This window comes from Zootoca vivipara, chromosome 1 (genome assembly GCF_965207765.1).
Source record: "Zootoca vivipara chromosome 1, rZooViv2.hap1.1, whole genome shotgun sequence".
Lineage (NCBI taxonomy): Eukaryota > Metazoa > Chordata > Lepidosauria > Squamata > Lacertidae > Zootoca > Zootoca vivipara.
Window position 1 is genome coordinate 91,830,499 of NC_142582.1, and position 21,294 is coordinate 91,851,792.

The following is a 21,294-nucleotide window of genomic DNA, read 5'->3' on the forward strand; positions in this document are numbered from 1 at the left end:
CCTGACCGTTAGGTCTAGTCATGGACGACTCTGGAGTTGCGGCGCTCGTCTCTCTTTACTGGCCGAGGGAGCTGGCGTACAGCTTCTGGGTCATGTGGCCAGCATGACTAAGCCACTTCTGGCGAACCAGAGCAGCACACAGAAGCGCTGTTTACCTTCCCGCCGGAGCAGTACCTATTTATCTACTTGCACTTTGACGTGCTTTCAAACTGCTAGGTTGGCAGGAGCAGGGACCGAGCAACGGGAGCTCACCCTGTCGCGGGGATTCGAACTGCTGACCTTCTGATCGGCAAGCCCTAGGCCAGACATCCCCAAACTGCGGCCCTCCAGATGTTTTGGCCTACAACTCCAATAATCCCTAGCTAACAGGACCAGTGGTTGGGGAAGATGGGAATTGTAGTCCAAAACATCTGGAGGGCTGAAGTTTGGGGGTGCCTGCCCTAGGCTCTGTGGTTTAACCCACAGCACCATCCACGTCCCTTTTGCCTCTTGTCCCTGAGTGCTTTTGTTGTCACTACATACATAAGCGTCGGCATTCTCCCTTGAAGATCATAAACAGAATATAAGAGATGGTGGCTGGGCTATGCTGGGGCTTTGCTTCCCAGGTAATTTCAGAATACGTAGTATTCAAATACCCCCCTCCCCCGGTTTATGACCTGAAGGGATTGTTGCATGTGACTAACCCAGGCATTGCTATTTATGAGTAACCAGCCACATCTGGCATTTGAAGTGGTGTGGAGAATTGCAGCAACTGGAGCTTCTCCTTTGAAAGCAATTAGATAATTATTTAAACAATGCAAAGGAAGTGTTTGTGTTTTCTTTCTCACTATTACTTCAGCCCTGTAAGCAAAATATTAACGGCAAGTGAGTAATTAACACAGATGATTTATTGAAACCAATTGCTCAACTGAATTAACCTGGGGGGGAAATGGTTTCAGGATGACTATTCCTTGAAAAAGTTAAGAAATAGCATGAACTTCAACACAATTCCAGCAAACTGGCCATTAAATGACACATGGCTTTGGATCACGAAGTGGAATTGGAGGGGAATAATGGAAGATTGTGACTGCTGAGACCATTTTATTTTATTTTATTATTATTTTGCAAAAAGTGAAATTTGGTTCAAAAATTGAAGTTCCCTCAAAGTGGAATTGGCAGATGTGGCTCAAGTACAAACGGTGAACCTGAGTACATCTATCAACTTTTTTGAAAATTATGTAACATAGCCAATCAGAAAGACCTTTATTGATTTCAATGTCAGTGCAACAAGCATTCTATAGCAAGGCCCTTCAGATGTTGTATGACCCTGATGCATCTGAAAAGCCTCAGACTCCCCAAGTCCTATCATCTCATAAGATCTTTATTCCCACAATATTTCAAATAAAATCATTTTTTAAAAAAATCTAAACTGGCTCCCTTCTAGTTGCCCTTCTACCAGCAGATGAAGATCAGTTGTTTACTGTTGTAACAACTGTTTTCTCAAAATTTATCTTCTGTGGCATGGAAATAATTTCTTTTAAAAAATTTTAAAAAGATTTTTATTCTGACAGGCATTTGGGAACTAATTTTTTAGGAAAGGGCTTTTAATAGTGTTGTACCATCGTTCAGCCCGGACACTGAGGTCCAGCGCCGAGGGCCTTCTGGCGGTTCCCTCATTGTGAGAAGTGAGGTTACAGGGAACCAGGCAGAGGGCCTTCTCGGTAGTCGCATCCGCCCTGTGGAATGCCCTCCCATCAGATGTCAAGGAAATAAACAACTATCTGACTTTTAGAAGACATATGAAGGCAGACCTGTTTAGGGAAGTTTTTAATGTTTGGAGTTTTATTCTGTTTTAGTGTTTTGTTGGGAGCCACCCAGAGTGGCTGGGGAAACCCAGCCAGATGAGTGGGGTATAAATAAAATAATAATAATAATAATAATAATAATAATAATAATAATAATAATAATAATAATAAATTTACTATCTCTGTTTTGTTAAAATATGGTTTTAATTCTATTAGTGTTTAATTACTTTTTAACTATTCTCTTTTATATGTTTTAACTTTTGTATTTTATCTTTGTTGTTTTAATTTGTGTAAGCCACCTTGAGTCTTGATGTGGGGGAAATGGCGGGATATAAATTTAATCTGTTCCAAATGCACATTCGTATGTAGAAAAATTTGTAAGTCAAATTGCGGTTTCTCATAGGAATGCATTGGAAATGGATTAATTTGTTCCGGAGCCTAGAAAAAAGCCCCAAAGCCGCGGAAAAAACGCGGCAGGCACGGCGGCAGCGGGGGGTGAAAGGCGGAGCGCTGAGATGCCTGGATCGTTGCCCTTGCCGCCACCGCTCTGCTGGCTTCGCCGAGGGAGACCGCTTTAAAGCCGCGGAACAGCTGATCTCATCTCAGCGCTCCGCTTTTCGCCCCCCCCTCCCGCTGCCGCCGCCGCACTTCCTGCTTCTTTGAGGAAGCCCTTCATCCAGCCCTCTTCACCGCCGCTGCCCTGCCGGCCTCCTGCCGGATCATTGCCCTCACCGCCGCTGTGCTATCTGCTCCCTTCGGATGTCAAAAAAAATCGTTAGCGCGTGGCCATTTTTTTCCTTCGTAAGTAGAATATTTCATAAGTAGAGTCATTCATAAGTCGAGGTACCACTGTATAATGATTGTAATCACCTTTAACCCCACAATAACGTTATGGGAAATAACATTGTGTTTGCACCAGTATAAAGAAACCCAATTCGTGAAACTATAAGCAAAACCTGTCCACATAGTCACACCTAATCATTTATGTACGTTTAAGAAGGCCAAATGCACACACAAACACAATTGATGCTTTTTCTTTATGTAAGCCACTGACAATTTTAAAGAAATTGTATCACAAATGAAACCAACTGGGGGTATGTAAGACTGAGTGGGTTCAGGGTGTGGTCAGCACATCTTTATGGGAGGGAGTGATCCGAACTGTAAGAAATAGGGTGGCAGTGTGTCCTACTTTACAGAGGACAACCCCCCCCCATTTGAAAGGCTGTCAATGGAGAGCCCTTCCTTTGAAGGAGTCCTCTATTTGACAGGCTAGTCTATCCAAGTCCTGCTCATAGATCAAGAACCCTAAGAAGAGACATCAAGCACCACAGAGTTGCTCATTGCTAATTAGCGCCTGGACAGCAGACTGAACAGGCACCCAGGTCAATGGGTCAGTCTTCCCCATTATGGTGAGATGTATTTTATTTCAATTCAAATTAGAGCAATTATTTCTACCTTTACCGCTATGCAGAAAAATTAGAAAATGCAAATCTGTGTCCTCTAGAGAGTGATGCTTACTCTTCCTTGGTAATGCATAAGTTATTAGGTTGTTTTGTTTTTATTATGTAGTTTGTGATTTTATGTTGTAACGGCCCTGAGACCTGTGGGTATATGATGGAATACAAATTTAATTAACAACAACAACAACCTGAGTTCGGGGGCCCTTAGCATGGTGCCACCAATGGATGCCGTTCTTAGAATACTTAAAGGTAAAGGTAAAGGGACCCCTGACCATTAGGTCCAGTCATGACCGACTCTGGGGTTGCGGTGCTCATCTTGCTATATTGGCCGAGGGAGCCGGTGTTCAGCTTCCAGGTCATGTGACCAGCATGACAAAGCTGCTTCTGGTGAACCAGAGCAGCACGCGGAAACGCCATTTACCATCCTGCTTGGAGCAGTAGCTATTTATCTACTTGCACTTTGACGTGCTTTCGAACTGCTAGGTTGGCAGGAGCTGGGACCAAGCAACGGGAGCTCACCTCGTGATGGGGATTTGAACCGCCGACCTTCTGATCGGCAAGCCCTAGGCTCAGTTGTTTAACCCACAGCACCACCCGTGTCCCTCTTAGAATACTTATTCATGAGCAAAAACCAATGAGCTTCTGTTGTGGAATCTACGGAACACGGGTTTCCCTTGTTCCAGGTATGCTAACACCACACACACACACCCCTTTCTTGCAACAGACTTGTGCACAGTGCAAGCTAAGTGGGTGGGGATCTTTCTGCTTCTGAAATCCCAAAAGAGGTGGGGCTCTGACTCAGTTTATAGCACCTGCTGCTACGCAGCTTTTACCCACTTCGAGGTCTGTAACTATCTTTCAGGAGACACTGCTACATTCCAGAAGTGCTCTTAATAGCATGTGGCAGGAATTCAGTGGTTTCTACAATGGGATCGCCTGCTGTTTTCCCTCAGGTAGGCATAATAAAACCAAGCGGCTGTTTTAGGGGCTCTGAATGTGCTGCACTTATGCATGCTATTCCCTTTTTTTCTTATCTGGATTGTTGATACAAAGCTGGTGTTTTTTCCATATCACACAAGCCTTTGCAAGGGAGCAGCCTTTCATTAATAGACTGGTTATTTCCACATTGTGAGTAACTGTGGGCTGAGAGGTACAAAAAGGACAGATTGTAAAGGAGAGCGTTTGCAAATGCAAAACTCAAATGTAATACTGTACTCCTTATACAGCGAGGTGAAACGAGTAAAACAAGCAAGGCACATATCTTCAGGGTCACCTCAGAATGCCATCAGCATCTGAAATTAAGCAGGAGACAACAAAGTAGGGCTTTTTTCATCACTAGTGTTTATTCAGTTTCCATCCCTTAGGAAGTTGATCTGGCACTTAACTTGTTGACTTTTAGGGAACAGGTTAAGATTTTTTTTGTTCTCTCATGCATGATAAGTGAAATTCTTCTTTTCAGATCTGATGGGGGAAAGAAGCTACATTTTAAACATTGTAATATAGAATGCAATCCTCATTGGTTTCAGTGAGACTTAACACCCAGATAAGTGAATATACAACTGAAACCTAACTGCAGAATTATTATCACCGTATTTTCCCCTGTATAAGACTAGTTCCCCCCCCCCCCCGCTAAAAATAATGTCAAAAATTAGGGGGCGTCTTATACACGGATACATCTCCCTCGTTTTCTTAAATCTGAGTCCCCAAAAATTGGGGGCGTCTTGTACATGGGTGTGTCTTATAGATGGGAAAAGACAGTAATTTTATTTCTGTGTCTCTGAAGAATCTTATAATGGGCAGTTGGCTTGTCGATAGGGTTCTTTAGGCATGTGTCTGACTGCTTGTTTTCTAATGGGGTCAAATGTTTTTCATGAGTCAACAGACGTGATCTTGGGAGAAGCAATCACTTGTACTATCCATCGCAGACACTTCTGTGATTCAGTAAACACAGGGTGGCAATTTGTCCTACTTTACAGAGGTCAGTCCTCTGTTTGAAGGGTGGCTCAGTCCAAGCGCATTTTAAAGAGACATAACCCTAAGAAGGTAGAACAGGGGAGCTCAAGCAGCTCACTAACCATTAGCACCAAGACAGCAAACTGAGCAGGCACCTGGGTCACATACAATACAGATGTGTTGTATTTCTATTTAAATTATAGTCACAATTTCTAAAATTGCATAAATATGTCTACATTTTATGCAACTCTGTGTTCTTTTTTGTTGTCTATTTAGTGATGAGTATGTAGCCACCCTAAGTATATATATATATTTTTAATTGCAAATGTAACAAAGAAAGAGAGAAGAAGGGGGAAGGGGGGAAAATCCATCAGCTCACCCTAAAAATTCAATGACCGCCAATACATTCACCTTAATTTAAACATATGAATTGATATGTCATCCAAATTCCAGATAGGTATCCACACAAAGCTGACGTTTATAAGGAAGGTGTTCAAATGTAGCAAGCACAGCGGAGTCCTCATACCATTGCATAATAGATGAGTGTTTGCAGTGCTTTTTTCCTTTAAAAAAATGTTTAGGGATACTCTCATTTTCCTACTCATTTTGAAATACTGCCCCTCAATGAGGCCAAACTTGGATTCACAAAATGTTTAGGGGTATGCGTACCCCTGTGGCGGTGTCCCCCCCCCAGAAAAAAACCACTGGGTATTTGTAATAAACACTCTTCAAGAATGGGAATTATGAGAGATGGGGGGGGGGACTTGATCACCCCTCCCACCAAACATTGTGCTTTCTCTTCTTTTTGGACAGATTCTAAATAGCAAAACTAAAACATCGGGAACTGTAGCTGTTCAGCGGATGCACCAGAATACTGTCCAACAGGATGCTGAATGCAAGGTACTGCTGCCTGGAGAAGAAGACAAAAGAGAGTGACTTAATTGAGGGTTTGTTTTTATTTTGAGGGATACAGCAAACAGGTATTTGAGCATACTACTTGCAAGGCCTCTGCAGTTGGAAGTGTGGAGTAATTTTTTTGGCCAAATTCCCTGAGCATTCACACCTTGATCGTTTTCGTTTCTTTTTAAATGGTTTGACTTCACTCTATAAATGCATCTGTTTGGAAGCAAGGTTTCATTTGCTTTGCTGGAGTTTCTGTCTGTGCTTAAGATCGCAGCCTATACATCTTTCGTTGGAAATCTGTCCCACTTATTTCCACAAATTAGTGATGTCGGCAATGTTTGTAATTCCTTGACTTGGAGTATGAAGCCTAGTGACACACAACGCCCACCTTCAATTCTAAGATGCACATTACAGGAGAAGAACTCTTCTGACCCTTCGACCTCCTTTACCTGGTGACACCTGCTTTGGTGGCAGCAGAAGAGAGGGGGAAGGTTTTCTCTGTCCCCTTGGTGCTTGGAGTGTTGCAACTGTACTGGAGGTGTGACAATTCTGACCAAATATCGAACACTTAGGCAAAAAACAACAAACCATCTCCAAATGTTTTTCTCTGCGTTCTTCATTTTTGCTATCTATCGAGTCCAGGACTGGCCCTAGACATTTTGGCACCTGAGGTGAATCACAAAATGGTTCTCCCCCTTGCCAGGAGAGAAAGGGGTGAGGGAAGATTTATATCAGGAACAAGGAGGGAATAATAATAATTTATTATTTATACCCGCCCATCTGGCCGGGTCCCGTCCTGTCCCTCCACCACTCTGGGCGGCTTCCAACACACATTAAAATACATTAAAATATCACAGATTAAAAACTTCCCCAAACAGGGCTGCCTTTAGGTATTTTCTAAATGTCAGGTAGTTGTTTATCTCTCTGACCTCTGATGGGAGGGCGTTCCACAAGGCGGGTGCCACTACCAAGAAGGCCCTCTGCCTGGTTCCCTGTAGCTTTGCTTCTCGCAGTGAGGGAACCGCCAGAAGGCCCTCGGTGCTGGATCTCAGTGTCCGGGCTGAACGATGGGGGTGGAATCGCTCCTTCAGGTATACAGGACCAAGGCCATTTAGAGAATAACGATCTACATCAGGAACAAGGAACAATGAATTTTTTCAGTTCATATAGAAATTTTAAGGTGACCATTGGAAGTACGGTTGCCAGACTCAATAGAGGACAGGACTTCTGTGCCTTTAATTGCCCTGCTCTCTTTTGAGTCTGGAAACCTTAAAGAGAAACCAGCAGACCCTTTGTTTAATGTCCAAGCAAAGGGTCTGCTGGTTTCTCTTTAAGGTTTCCAGACTCAAAAGAGAGCAGGGCAATTAAAGGCACAGAAGTCCTGTCCTCTATTGAGTCTAGCAACCCTAATTGGAAGTTGGTCACAGCAATCCATGACTGGGCCTTCTTGGTTATGGCACTACTACCAATTTTGGAATGCTCTTCCTAGGGAAATTCACCTATCACTGGGTCTGATATCCTTTTGGCACCAAGTTAAGAATTTATTTTTATTTTCCCAGACTTTTTAGTGTCTTTCATTTTATCTGGCATTTAGTTTTTCTACTGCTCTGTTATATGTTTATGCAATTCTTCTTCTTTAGGAACCATAGGAGGATTTGGGCCTGAAAAGTGGTACACATAGAATACTCATACAAATACTCATATATTACAAATTGAGCCTGTGGTTGTTGATGTTCAGGACCTGCACTCTGTGACCCATTTGGAAATAGTTTTAAAGGGCTCTTAGGGTCTACTCAGTGTACCATTTCGAAGTGGTGACCAGAGATGGGTGTGAGACCTTGCTTCTTCCCCTCTCTCCCACAAACTTCGTTGCCACTGCTGTTGATTTCACTGTGAATAAGGATGGTTTAAACGGGAAGAGGAAGGGCAGTGTGTGTGTGTGTGTGTGTGTTGGGTGCATGGATAGAAGGATAAACTAGGAATTCTTCTCTAAGAATCTGAAATGGAGAGAAATTTGTTAACTTTCTTTGAGATGGGCCAGAAAGCTTATGAATCACAAGAAGTACATTCAACACTTGAAAGGTTCATTTGTATATTTTGTCTTGTTCTGCAGAGTACAGAATCACCATGCTATCTGCTCACAGTAAGAATCATACGGATGTTGAATGTCCGTCGAGAAGATTATTGTAAGTATTTTCATTCTTTACTATGGCTCCTTGTTATTCCAAAAATATTGAGCATGCCTGACCAATAATGTTAACCAAAGTTTTTCATAACATTGCTAATGGCATTTTATGGGTGAAATTAGTGCTTTGAACTTTTATGTGGTTTTCTGAAAAAATAATCTATATAGGTTATTATTATTTTTTAAGGAAACGAATCATTATTGCATGTTGAGGTCCCCTGACCACCCCCTCAAATAACTCACACCACAGACAGAATTTTGTTTGGGGTTTTTGGCATGAATTTGGCCACAACTTTATTAAAATACAAAATATGTGAGTGGTTGCGTAGGCATTGGTTCCACCACCTGTCCCCTATGGACAGAACTGACATCTAAGTCAGTCAGAGGAAAACCGTCTGGGGAGAGACAGGGGGTCAGGTGTGTCTGACCCGACCCTTCTCCCCTCAGGCTCCCAGGGGCTCTTGCGAGGCCCTGGCCCCCGACCGGGGGATACGGACAAAAGCATGTCGAGCCCCTGGATTCCTTACCAATTGGAGGGGTAGCCACAGTCAACAATACCCCTCCATTACCGTCAAACTAACCAATGCCTAACCGCCAACCTAACAAGTTGTGACGATTTGCTATGCAGCAGGCAAAAACCAGATGGCACCAGCCAATCAGCCAACTGGAAAAAATTCCTACTGGGCCCCCACATCAATGCGGATGACCCCATGACAGGCACAGCAAGGTCAACACAGAAGCCTAAAAATAGGGAGGGAGGGAGGGAGGGAGGGAGGGAGGGAGGGAGGGAGGGAGATCCGAAGTACGCAGACAAAGAGGGGGATCTGAACACGTGCTTGCCTATTTATACCCCAGGGCTGTCAATCAAATAATGGCAACATGTCTTTTACCCCAGCAACAACCTGTGGTCCAATCACCACAGCGGTAATCCAAACTATCCCGCCCCAGCAGCAAAGGGGGTAGTTTGTTGGCTCCCACCGCAACACGTGCTCTTCAGGAAGGAGAACCCGCATTACCCAATAGTGGGTAACAAAATATTGTTCAAATATCTTCCAGACTGCTCACATTGGCTTTTAAGAAGCCAATTCAGCAATATATATAGAGAGCAAAGGGGGGGATCATAAATTACAGGGTCTTTGTTTCCGATCTTACCCATCCTATGCAATCAACTAGGGCTGGATATAGGCACATCAAAGAAGCGTTTCACTTAAATGTGTTGTAAACTCCTACAGGGAAATCTGGTTGGGAAAGATGGCACTCCACAGCACCATCTGGTGTCACAGTGTTATATTGCATATACAACACATATAAAACATTTTTTCCTTTTTTCTTTTAAATCATTTTTATTAGTTTTCCAATACAAACAGCCAATAATAATATTCCAAATACAATATTCCAATTAAAAACAATAAACTAAACAAAAACAAAAAACCAAATTGTAATCCAAATTGTTCATTATTAATTTTTTTCGGACTCCCCATAGTCTGGACCTCTGAAGCATATTTCCGATCTCTCATTCCTGCTCTTCTTCTTGTTTTCCTGTTTTCCACATTCCGATCTTATCACTTTAAAGTTCTCCATCCCTGGCTCTGCGATTCTCAATCATGTCCAAAATCATATATCCTTACATCCATTGAGTATAGCTTTATTTAAAAATTTATATATTTCCAACTTGTTTGGCAGCGCAGCTTCTCCTTCCTCATTACAATCTCCGATCCGGGCTGTTATCCAAATCTTCTTTTGAAATTTAATGAGTCAGCAACTCCCATATTATTAAATTGTTAAGTTATTCCCATTCGGGCTGTTGTCCAAATCTGTCTTTGATGTTAGGCATATGTTTGCATATTGCAATGTAAATGATATAAATCATTTGACGATCAATCAGCTTTCAGAGATCACCCAATCCCCCCTCCCGGGCCCTAGGAGGGGGGCTGCTAGACATCCATTTAGCCTTCTGTCTCACACTTAATGATAGTTCTGCAAACAAATGCTCTGTATTTTATCTCAAATTATTGTCTCGAATCACTGCAAAGTCAGCCAACAAGCATCTCCCACTTCCCTCAAAACAGGGAGAAACTTTCATTTTTCTATTTTTGCTGCGTCACAGGCGCCATCTTAATTCTTCTTTTCTTTCTCCATCTTATCAATAGCCTAAAGTTCTATCTTAACTATACAAATAAGAACATCAAATTGTGGTTTGCGCTTCCTTAGAGAGTGATGGCTTAAAACTACTTGTCTGCTTTCATTTTCTAAGTGCTCATTGAAGTAGTGTATTCTGTGTCTCGATATCTGTGGAGGAACATAGGAAATTGTCCTTTACCAAGTCAATTCGTCCATCTAGCTGGCAGCTGGCTGAATAGCTGTGCAAAGTTACAGACAGAGGCCTTTGTAGCCCTACCTGAAAGTGTCGGGGATTGATTCTAGGAACTTTTGCGTGCAACTCATATGTTTACCACTGAGCTATGGCCCCTTCTCTAGGAGGCAGATCAATGGCTGTAACTATGGTCTGTCAGTTCACATGTCATCCTGACAAACGATGATTGTCTCAAACTATAGTTTGCGAAACCCTTTCAGACTTCAAACCCTAATTCTGATTTCATGAACAACTGCAAATTGCAGTTTGCTAATTCAGACATCATACTGAACTATTATAAACTTCACTGGCATGATGTCTGAACTGAGCCAACATTGTGGTTGCTGCTGCAGTGGTCTCCCTTCTGAAAGGTACCAGAACCAACTTAGAGACTTTTTTAAAAAAATACAAGAACATAATAAAATAATATTTTTAAAATTTATATCCTATCCCATCCATCTGGCTGGGTTTCCACTCTGGGAGGCTTACAACATATATAAAAACACGAGAAAACATCAAACATTAAAAAATGAAATATCCTATAAAAGCAACAAACAAACTACTAAATCAATACAGTTGTATCTTGGTTCTCGAACAGCTCAGTTGCCGAACAAATTGGCTCCTGAACACTGCAAACCCGGAAGTAAGTGTTCCCGTTTGGAATGAGCTAGGCAGAAGTTTCAGAGCCACTGCTAAAGTGCAAGGCTAGCTGCATGTGAGGAGGGGGAAGTGCACAGAAACACCTGCCTGGATCAGGGCCTGACTAAGAACTAGGGAGGGATGGAATCTCTGGCTCCTATATAAACTCCCAGTCTGAGCTACTTCGTTGTGCAATAGTCCCAGCCTGGGTGGAGAGATGTTGAGCCAAGTCAGGTTAGGCTTTCCGAAACAATATGCAAATCGAAGCCCAGCCATCCGTCAGCATTTTCACTTTTCCGAATTCTGCACTGCAGCTTGCAAACCAAGTAATGTGTTTTGGAAAATGCATATGCTGTTGCAAGGTGTGCATAAAAATGTATAACAGTGAAAGTAACATGCAGTAATATGTAAATTAGCAGGCAAATTTGCTTTGCCCATATCTGTATATTGGGAGGGAAAAAATGCAAAAATGCTGATGAATTGTCATGAGGGGAAGGGAGGGAGGGAGGGAGGACAACCCAGAAACTGATGTGAAATGCAGAGAATTGAACTTAAGAATGGAAAAAATGAGAGAATGAGAAACCCCCAAAATGACAGATTCACCCATCTCTAGTACAGCTATCTGACAATATACAGGAAGGAGTGCTTCTCTTATGGCTAGATCAGCTGGATGCTGTAAACTAGGGTAGTTCAATCATTTGCCTTAATATAAAGCAAGACAAAATCTCAATAAAAGAGCCACGGCATTTACAGAGTATATTCTTGTGGTTTCATGGTTCTTTCCAGCTGGGTGAGGCAGCAAGTATTGCAAAATGGGCCCTCTTACATGAAACTGTATGGGTTTTCAGATGCTTCAGATATTCCCATCTTGTGCAACTGGATTTCCATATATGCAGGAAATAAAAACAACTGCCACCAAGCACATTTCTGCACCTCACATATTTATCTAAATCAGGACAAGGCTACTAGTTTAAGAGTGAAATCCTATGCATGTCACCTCAAAAGTGAGCCCCATTGAGTTAAATGGGACAGGATAGGATTGAAAAGTCTCAACAGTTCAAGTTATGTTGTAGAGCTTTGAAGCAAGACTACTCTAAGGTAAGTCCTGTTTAGTTCTCAGGTAAACGGATATATGATACTAGGCTGCAATCAGTATATCCACTTACCTGAGAATCCGGTCCACTTAATTCAGTGGGATTTATTTTTAGTAGACATGTCTAGGATCGCACTGCTCTTCTTTTTAACATTAGATAATAAACACAAGCTCACCGCTGGCTAGTAAAGTTGTTAATGCATGCAGCGAAGCACCAAAACTAGTAATTTCAGTGGCCCTTTAGAAATGGCAGTGAAGAAGAGATGATCTCTGGTTTGCAAGGACAACTTCAGTAGTGTGCAGAGGGTAAACCAGATTGGAGTAGGTTCAAGACTGATTGGAAGAGAGAAAATCAAGAGAGCAGGAGTGAATTAAGATGCAATGGGAAACAAGCTCAGCTGGCAGTGAGATGGTGAGGATGGGCTAAGGCAGGCACCCCCAAACTTTGGCCCTCCAGATGTTTTTAACTACAATTCCCATCTTCCCTGACCACTGGTCCTATTAGCTAAGGATCATGGGAGTTGTAGGCCAAAACATCTGGAGGGACGCAGCTTAGGGATGCCTAGGCTAAGGCAAAGTAAGGCTTTTGGGGAAAGGGGTGATGAAGAAACAATGACAAAGATGAACAAGGTAGAGAAAGAGTCAGAGAAGAGAAACAGTTGGGTGATGTGGGTGGGTGATAATCTGGAAGAGGCAGCAGATAATAGGATAAGGATCAAGTGGCAGTTCAGGTGAGGACAGCAGAGTGGATCTCTCATGAGATACTGGGGTAAGACGGGACGCGGGTGGCCCTGTGGTCTAAACTCTAAACAACTGAGCCTCTTGGGCTTGCTGATCGGAAGGTTGGCGGTTTGAATCCGTGTGATGGTGGTTAGCTCCCATTGCTCCATCCCAGCTTCTGCCAGCCTAGCAGTTCAAAAGCACACCAGCGCAAGTAGATGAATAGGTACCACTAAGGCGGGAAGGTAAACAGCATTTCCATGCGCTCTGGCACTTGACACAGTGTCCCGGTACACCAGAAGCAGTTTAGTCATGCTGGCCACATGACCCAGAAAAGCTGTCTGTGAACAAACACCGGCTCCCTCGGCCTGAAGAAAGACGAGCACCGCACCCCATAGTTGCCTTTGACTGGACTTAACCGTCCAGGAGTCATTTACCTTTACCTTTTTTTACTGGGGGGGGGGGGGAATAGCAAAGAAGTTAGGAAGATGGATGAGGGTCATTGAATAGAGAGGTTGAAATATTGTGGAAGATGGTATCAATTTTATAAGTGAAGGTGATGAGTTCCTGGCACAGGAGAGGTAGGTGCTACTAGAGCAGCAAAGATAGGGAAGAGGCTCCAGCGAATTGTTAGCAGGGGTGTGGATCAGGGTGGTGTAATGTTGTTTGGCCACATAAAAGACAGAAGAGAAGGAAGGACAGCATGAATGTAAAGTGAGCCTTTTGATTTCCTTCATTGATACATAAGAAGGTGGAATGGAGGAATGGGGAACAACATCCCACAGCAACAGAGAGTAGAGACCTAAATAATGGCTTTTGAAAGCTTCTGAAGCAATTAACAGGGAACACATTCTCTCCCAACTGCTTGCCCTTATTGAAACATGGCTTCCCCTCCTCTGCTGCCCTGTCATTTGGAGGCCTCTCTTCATCCCACACACCCTGCTCCCGAGTGCCAGAAATGCAGACTTCTTGCCTAATCCCTATTATTGCTTCAGAACTTCCAGAGGGATAGCCATGTTATTCTGTTGCAGCATAAAGAATATAGATTCTTTATGCCTCTTAAATGCAAATTTATTAGGACATAATCCAGCTTTCACCAATCTGGTAACCTCTGGATGTTTTTTGGACTACATTTCCCATCAGCTCCAGGCTATGCTGGTGGGGCTGATGGGAGTTGTAGTCCAAAAATCTGGAGGGTCCCAAAACTAGAGCCCACTTTTATCAGATGCATGGAGTGTTCTGCTAAATTGGGAGGTATGTGTGTATGTATGCAATATATGTTTTGTGTGCATGCGTGCGTGCAAATACAAAATGTCTGCAAACTTAGAACAACACTTTTCTTTTGTTTTTCATTATTACATTTATGTCTCAGGTTTTTTCTCTCCAAGGAACTCAATGTCTTTTTCACACTTCTCCTGTCCATTGAGCCTCACAACAGCCCTGTGAGGTAGGTTAGGCTGAGAGGCAGTGATTGACCCAAGTTCATCCCGTGGCCTTCATGGCTGAGTGGGGAATTTGACCCCTGGTCTCCTACCAAACCACACACTTCATGCATCTGATGAAGTGGACTATAGGCCACAAAAACCTATGCCATGATAAATGTGTTAGTCTTTAAGGTGCCACAAGACTCTTCTTTGTTACACTTCAGAGTATAACTTTGTTAAACTCTTAACTGATTCTGATTTTCACCTAATAATGTGCTGGAAAGGAGCCAATCTGCGTGTTTAGTGCACAAACATAGAAAGAGGGAAGCCTGCCTAAAACCCAGGGATGAAACTAGGCTTTATTTCACCTGGGTCAAAGAACCAGTTTGGCAATCCCTCTCTACACACATTTGCATACACACACAGGTTGAGAGCCTCAATGGTGCCCCGCTGGAGGCTTCCCCCAGGGCAAAAATCCTGGCTAACCCCACCCTACATAGCTATGGCTCTGCCTAATCCCCAACTTCTTTTCACAAAGGTCATAAATGGGCACCAAATAGGTCATTCATTCAGAAGCTAGGAAGGCATTAAGGAGGTCAAAAGAGTGACCACGGCAGAGTTGCAGCCAGATCTTGATAAGATGCAGGTGAGGCACAAAACAGAGCACATTTCCTGGTTGGCAATGTCTGACAGTGCAACCACATGCCTTTGTTCAAAGGAGCAGAGAATCCTCAGTAGGATGGATGCAAATAGGCAGGAAAAGCACCTCATTGATCCTGCTGCTTCTTAACCCACACAGGAATTTAGAAAGAGCAACAGCTGTTTCTTTCGTTAGTCAAGAGATAATCTCATCTCCTATGGTATATTTCCAGTGGGGTAACTGTGTTTATCTCTTGTAGCAAATATTGGATAATCCAATAGTCTTGTGAGTACCTTAAAAGCAAGAAAACATACTATGGCGTAAGTTTTTGGGGGCTCGCATAATCAGAAGCATATAAATAGAGCAAATTAAAATTGAAAGCGAGTAAACACAGACAGTGTTGGGCTACAGCACATTTGAATGCCTTAGGTCAAAATTTGTTTTTGTTTTTCCCAGCCCTTGTGCTGCCTTCCCAAAGCTGGCTAAGCAAGGCACTGAACTTTGGAAAGGAGCCACGAGGCTCTGGCCAAATTTGGGAAAGCACTAACTAGGCTTTGGGAAGGAGGAGGGAGGACTCTAGGACCTTGTCAGAGCCCACATGCCTCTTTCCCAAAGCCCAGCGCTTGGCTTACTCGGCTTTGGGAAGACAGTTTGAGGGCCAAGGGCTGCAGTACTTGTGGAAGTGAGAGAATTATAGCAATGAGGAAAAGTGAATACATTTTTTCAAGCAGAATCTCCAATAGGTGTGTGTCTGGCTTTCTTCCTTGCCTCTTCTTAATATGCCCACATTGCCTTTCATCATGGCTATCCCGCAATATAGAATAATAATAATAATAATAATTTTTTATTTGTACCCCGCCCATCTGGCTGAGTCTCCCCAGCCACTCTGGGCGGCTTCCAGTCGAATATCAAAACAATACAGCAATAGTACAATTACAAAAGTCACAAACAATACATAAACCACATCAAAAAATACACAACCTAATAGAAAACAATTTTGACATAAATCAAAATCTAAAACTAAGAATACATCCTTAATACAGTTTAAAATAACATAGGTAAAAAATAACAGGGATTTAAACAAAAAAAACAAAACAAAATGGAGCCCTCTCTGCCCAGCAGCAGCGGCGGCAACAGTCCTTTATAAAGCCCATCAGGCCCCGCCCTGGGCCAGGTGGTGAGTGGCAGGACTGGGGCCTCCAGGCGCTGAGCAGGGGAGTCCTCCTGGCTGGTAGCAGCAGCAGTTCTTAAAGGCCTTGGCCCCGCCCAGGCCAGGTGGTGAGTGGCAGGAACCACTAAGATAGGAATTTGAGGGTTAGGGCTTTGAGTATGGCTCTCGTCTATACATTTAAAAGCGCAGCTGAAGAAATTAGGTTTTAATTTTGAATCCAAAGCCTTGTTTCCAAAATTTACACCACTGGGATAGACAGACGGACCCAACTATTGACATGGAAGACAGTCTACTTCCTTCTTTTTGTGCATATATTTGTGGAGTGGGAGAGGTTTTTAGTGGAAATAAAACTGAAGTTCATGTTTAATTAAATGGGAACATGCTGTGGAATATTGCTCTAAGAATATTATTTGTTCTGTTTGATTTTATATTTGACATGAGATGGTACGTTATTCACCTGCCTTTTATGTAAGTAGAGAATGAGAGTTAGTCTCCTGCTGGACAAAATAGAAATAATGACTTCTTGAATGAGATTTGTAGAAGTAAACATTGCTCCCCGCCCAACCTTTCTCTCTTTTAAAAATGATTTGTCATACATTTTCAAGAATTAAAATGTGTCTGCATAGTTTTCAGAGCTTGCTTCTCATGCTCATGATTGGGAAACAGCAAAGCAAGATTCTGGATTTACAGAAGCCGTCCCGGTTTCTGATTTGGTCCCGGAATGTCTCGCATTTCCTTAGGACAGCCCTATTTTCATTGGAGAAATGTTGGAGGGTATGGAGTTATGCAATCCCTGAGCCAAGGAGATAAGTAACTATACAACCTTTAGAAGCCATCTAAAGGCAGCCCTGTATAGGGAAGTTTTGAAATGTTTAATGTTTTATTATGTTTTTATCTAGGTGGATGGGTGGGGTATAAATAGTAAAATTACTACTATTATTATTATGGAACAGGACATCCCTATTTTCATTGGAGAAATGTTAGAGGGTATGTTGTAAGTCATCAGGGCCGGCCCTACGGCCAGGCTGGGTGGCGCAGGGCACCATGGTGCCAGCCCGCCGGGGGGCGCCACGAGCTGCGCCCGCCTGCTGGCTGGCTGGTCCACCGGTCCACTGTGCAGCTGCGCCCATGGCAACCACGCTGTGCCTGCCCGCCCGCCACGCAGCAGTGCCTGTGGCAGCCGCGCTGCGCCCGCCCACCACGCTGCGCCTGCCCCCCGCGCTGGGAAACGGGGCGGGGGGGCGTTGAGGGATCCATCGCACCACGGCGCCAGGGGCGCTTAAGATGGCCCTGTAAGTCATTAACGATGATTTACGAACTGGGCCACTGCTTCCAAACATCAAGCTCTCCTCTTGCAATAGTTAAGAAACACGCAGTACACCCTTAAAACATTGAATCTGCTACACCCACAAGATTAAACTAAATCTTCAGTCTAATCCAGTATGCTAATCTCATTTTGGCCATAATTAAAACTATGAATTACTCTATATTCTCCCCTACAGTAAGTGAAACAGATTGTTATGTGACCTTGTGGCTGCCTACGGCTTCATGTGAGAAAGTTCGGACCAAAACAGTGGCAAATTGCAAAGATCCAATATGGAATGAAACATTCTACTTCAGGATACAGAGCCAAGTTAAGGTAGAATAAAAGATGGTTTATGCATAGGTTCCTCTAGGAGAATCATCTCCATGTTGCCCTAGTTATTGCTCTTCTGCATCTGTGACCACTTCTTTGTTTCACTGACTTTAAACTGTGCCCTAAAGAGTCTCTTCTAAATAGACCTAGGCCTCTCCTTTATCGCAGCTTCCTTTGTTTTGCTGCCACCATTTCGAAAAGTATCTGCTATTCAGATACAAGTACAGTCATTATACAATGCAATGAAATACAGATCTCCACATTATTAGTTGTTCTACACAAGAGTCAGACCAGTGGCCTATCTAACACAGTATCACCTACAGTGTCTGGCACATAGCTGCCAAGTCTCCCGTTTTTCGTGGGAAACCCCCGTTTTTAAAGCCGTTTCCCACTGTTATCCCGAATGGCGATATATCCCATAATTCCCCCGGATTTTCTAAGCAGCTCCTGCCGGCCAGGGAGGCTCCTTCTGGCACCAGAAATCGGGCAGCGATGGCACGGGAAGTCGCTTCTACGCATGTCTGTATTTAAAAACGGGAGACTTGGCAGCTATGGTCTGGCAGCAAGTAACTCTCTAGGGGACTCAGCAGAGGTCTTTTCAGTTTTACTACCTGAGATTTTTTATTTTTATTTTTAGCTTAGCTAGAGATGCCCTACGATTCGATTTGAGGCTCTTTCTCATGTAAGCGAGTACTCCTGTTTTATAGATCCTTCCCACATGTATATGTAGCACGCTTCTGTTTCTCCTTTGTAGCCCACAGTTGGACTAAACTAGCCTTCTCTCTCTCTCTCTCTCTCTCTCTCTCTCTCTCTCTCTCTCTCTCTCTCTCTCTGCCTTGTGTTTCCATTATTCATTCGTAATACTTTTTTCTTTCTGATTACAGAATGTTTTAGAATTGACCCTATGGGATGAAGATGTTATTCGAGATGATGACCACCGTGTCATTTTATTTGACATAGCTAAAGTCCCCTTTGGAGAATCAGTTTTTATGACATTTGAATTGAATCCCCAGGTGAGCAGGCATAGAGATCAATTCTTAACTGGGCTTTCTTTGCATTTCTCACATATTGTCCTGCCAGGTACAGGTAGGTAACCATGTTGGTCTGATGTAATGCATGCACACTTCACGAAAGCTTATACCCCAAACAAACTTAGCTATTCTCCAAGGTGCTACTGGACAATTTTTTAAATTTTTATAGTGTCCTGCCCTCCTTCTAAAAGAAAAGAAAAATAACGTAAGAATGAAGGGTTTGTACAAAGAGTGGAGGTTCCAATTGCAGCACTCTATGTGATATTACCTAGACCAAGGATGATGAACCTATATTCCCAGAACTGCTCTCTTCTCCAAAGCATCTTTGCCATGCAACCTAACGCCCTCATGTGATTAGCCTCCCACATGAAATTGGCACCCTCTAACAATTACCTAGAGCTTCCTACACATTATGGTTCTTAGATACAAAACCCAACAAGAGATACTGTACCAAGGTATCGCAATACATATGTGGGACATGTCTGCTCAATGGCCATTCAGCCTACTAAGTCTGCTGATGGGGTGAAGAGTGGTCAGTGGCAGAGGAAGGGGGTGTGGTAGGTGTGGGCTGCCACAGGTGTCACCACGGGTGTGGGAGAGAGGAGTGCTTTTCACCAAGTTCTTTTTTTTCAAGTTCAATTTTCAACATTCAGTTTTAATTTCTGCAATAAGATTGGGGAGGGGGGTTGATCTTTGATATGTCCCCATTCCATGCCAGGAAATTACAAACTCAATGTCTATGGAACAACTATTTGTCAAATTTGTGCCATTTATGCTGCATTCTAATTTTCAGACACATGAGCAATTAGAAGTTGAATTTGCACTGGAGAATATGTAAGTAACCCAAGTACTGTAGAAACCAATTATTATAGAAGCCTGTCTGCTACAATGAATTGTATTCTCTTGTTTTTATTTTATTTTATTAAGAATAAGGTCTCTTGCGTTACTTGGTGTTTTAATGTCCGCTGGGTATTTCATAGGCAATCATTTGTAGCCCTGCGTGGGATCATCTTGTATGTTGAAGAGTGGGACAGAAATGTGTTAAATCAAAAAGATACCAATAGCAGCTAATGGCCATGGAATGAGCCCAATTGTATAAACTTGCTATTCATAAAAAGTCAAGGCGATGCAATTCAAATTAGCTATCCATCTCCCTTCCTTGGTATAAGTGAGGAACTTGTTAATGGGGTGAAGTTTTCCTTTCTTTCAACACATGCAAATAAAACACACTTTAGTGTGCCTTCAGATGTCAACTTTGATTTCCATAAACTGGAGAGCAAAAGATGACTTCCTCATAACAGGATCTGTTATCATAAGAGCTCTGATTTACATAATGCTTCCTCTTCTCCTTGCACTAATCCTTCCTGTGCGTCTGGAGTAGCAGAGGCCAGAATTTCTTCCATCAGGACTGATTCCCTCAGGTGTCTAGTTTGCAGGTGTCTGGCATACAAATACAAGACTGTATTGCTTTGCTTCAAAAGCACTCTGATTGCTGGAGGAAAATGACATCAGGGATTTGTACCATTTTATCAGACTCTTCCCCTTGGGTTACTATTGGGTTACTACCAAGAAGAGTATTCAAGCCGCCATACTTAATCTAACAGTAAGTCTCATTGAACTGAGTGGCGATTACATCTGAGTAGGCATGCATAGGATTGCGCTGGAAACAATAAAAAAAAATTATAGAGCAGTATTATTTTGAAATAATTGCCTGGTGTGTCTCCTACAAGAACTAAGCTGTCAATACAAGACAGAAGTTAGGGATGGGTCATATTGCTGCAAGGTTCTGCATTTCCTTATCCTGGGAATTTTGCAAGAATAAGCAAAGTAGTGTGTCATGCTAGAGTCACAGGCAAAGAAACGTGGTGATGACAAAATGGACTAGATTGTGGTGATGTGGCAGTAAGATGATCCGAAGGATCTACGAATTAGAACACTGATCTGATTAACCCGGTCACTTGGCTTTTGTATTTTGAAATCCTCATCAGTAGAGCATGCCTAAAATCTGCTTAATATGATGATTGCCATCGATGCTGCCATTCACAAGCACAGCCTTGCCCTCTGGCTGAAACCAAACCTTTCCTGCTAAGCAGTCAGAATTTAGGAACTCCTTTCTCGGAGCAACCAGAGACTCAGCTATACAGCTGCAAATGAAACATTTCAAGTGTGTTGTAACATGCATTATACAAATGTGACACTAGATGGCGATGGCGAGCTATGGCAAATTCAATTTATTTTTCAAAATGTTTTTTAAAAAAAAAAGCCTTTTCACAACATTTTTTAAAATATGTGTGTAGATTCC

General features: G+C 42.8%; 2 protein-coding genes across 2 annotated transcripts in view; one reads left to right on the forward strand and one right to left on the reverse strand.

Moving 5' to 3' along the window:
• LOC132591998 (uncharacterized) overlaps positions 1 to 21,294 on the reverse strand; it is a 452,388-nt gene that overhangs the window by 185,853 nt on the left and 245,241 nt on the right. The gene's annotated exons all lie outside the window — the stretch shown is intronic.
• LOC118083562 (cytosolic phospholipase A2 epsilon) overlaps positions 4,078 to 21,294 on the forward strand; it is a 41,112-nt gene continuing 23,895 nt past the window's right edge. Inside the window, exons 1-6 of the mRNA XM_035112075.3 lie at positions 4,078 to 4,197; positions 6,011 to 6,097; positions 8,214 to 8,286; positions 17,828 to 17,964; positions 18,846 to 18,974; positions 19,786 to 19,826. Of these exons, the coding sequence (XP_034967966.3) occupies positions 4,171 to 4,197; positions 6,011 to 6,097; positions 8,214 to 8,286; positions 17,828 to 17,964; positions 18,846 to 18,974; positions 19,786 to 19,826 (494 nt within the window). The 5' untranslated portion in view covers positions 4,078 to 4,170. The remainder of the gene's footprint in view (positions 4,198 to 6,010; positions 6,098 to 8,213; positions 8,287 to 17,827; positions 17,965 to 18,845; positions 18,975 to 19,785; positions 19,827 to 21,294) is intronic.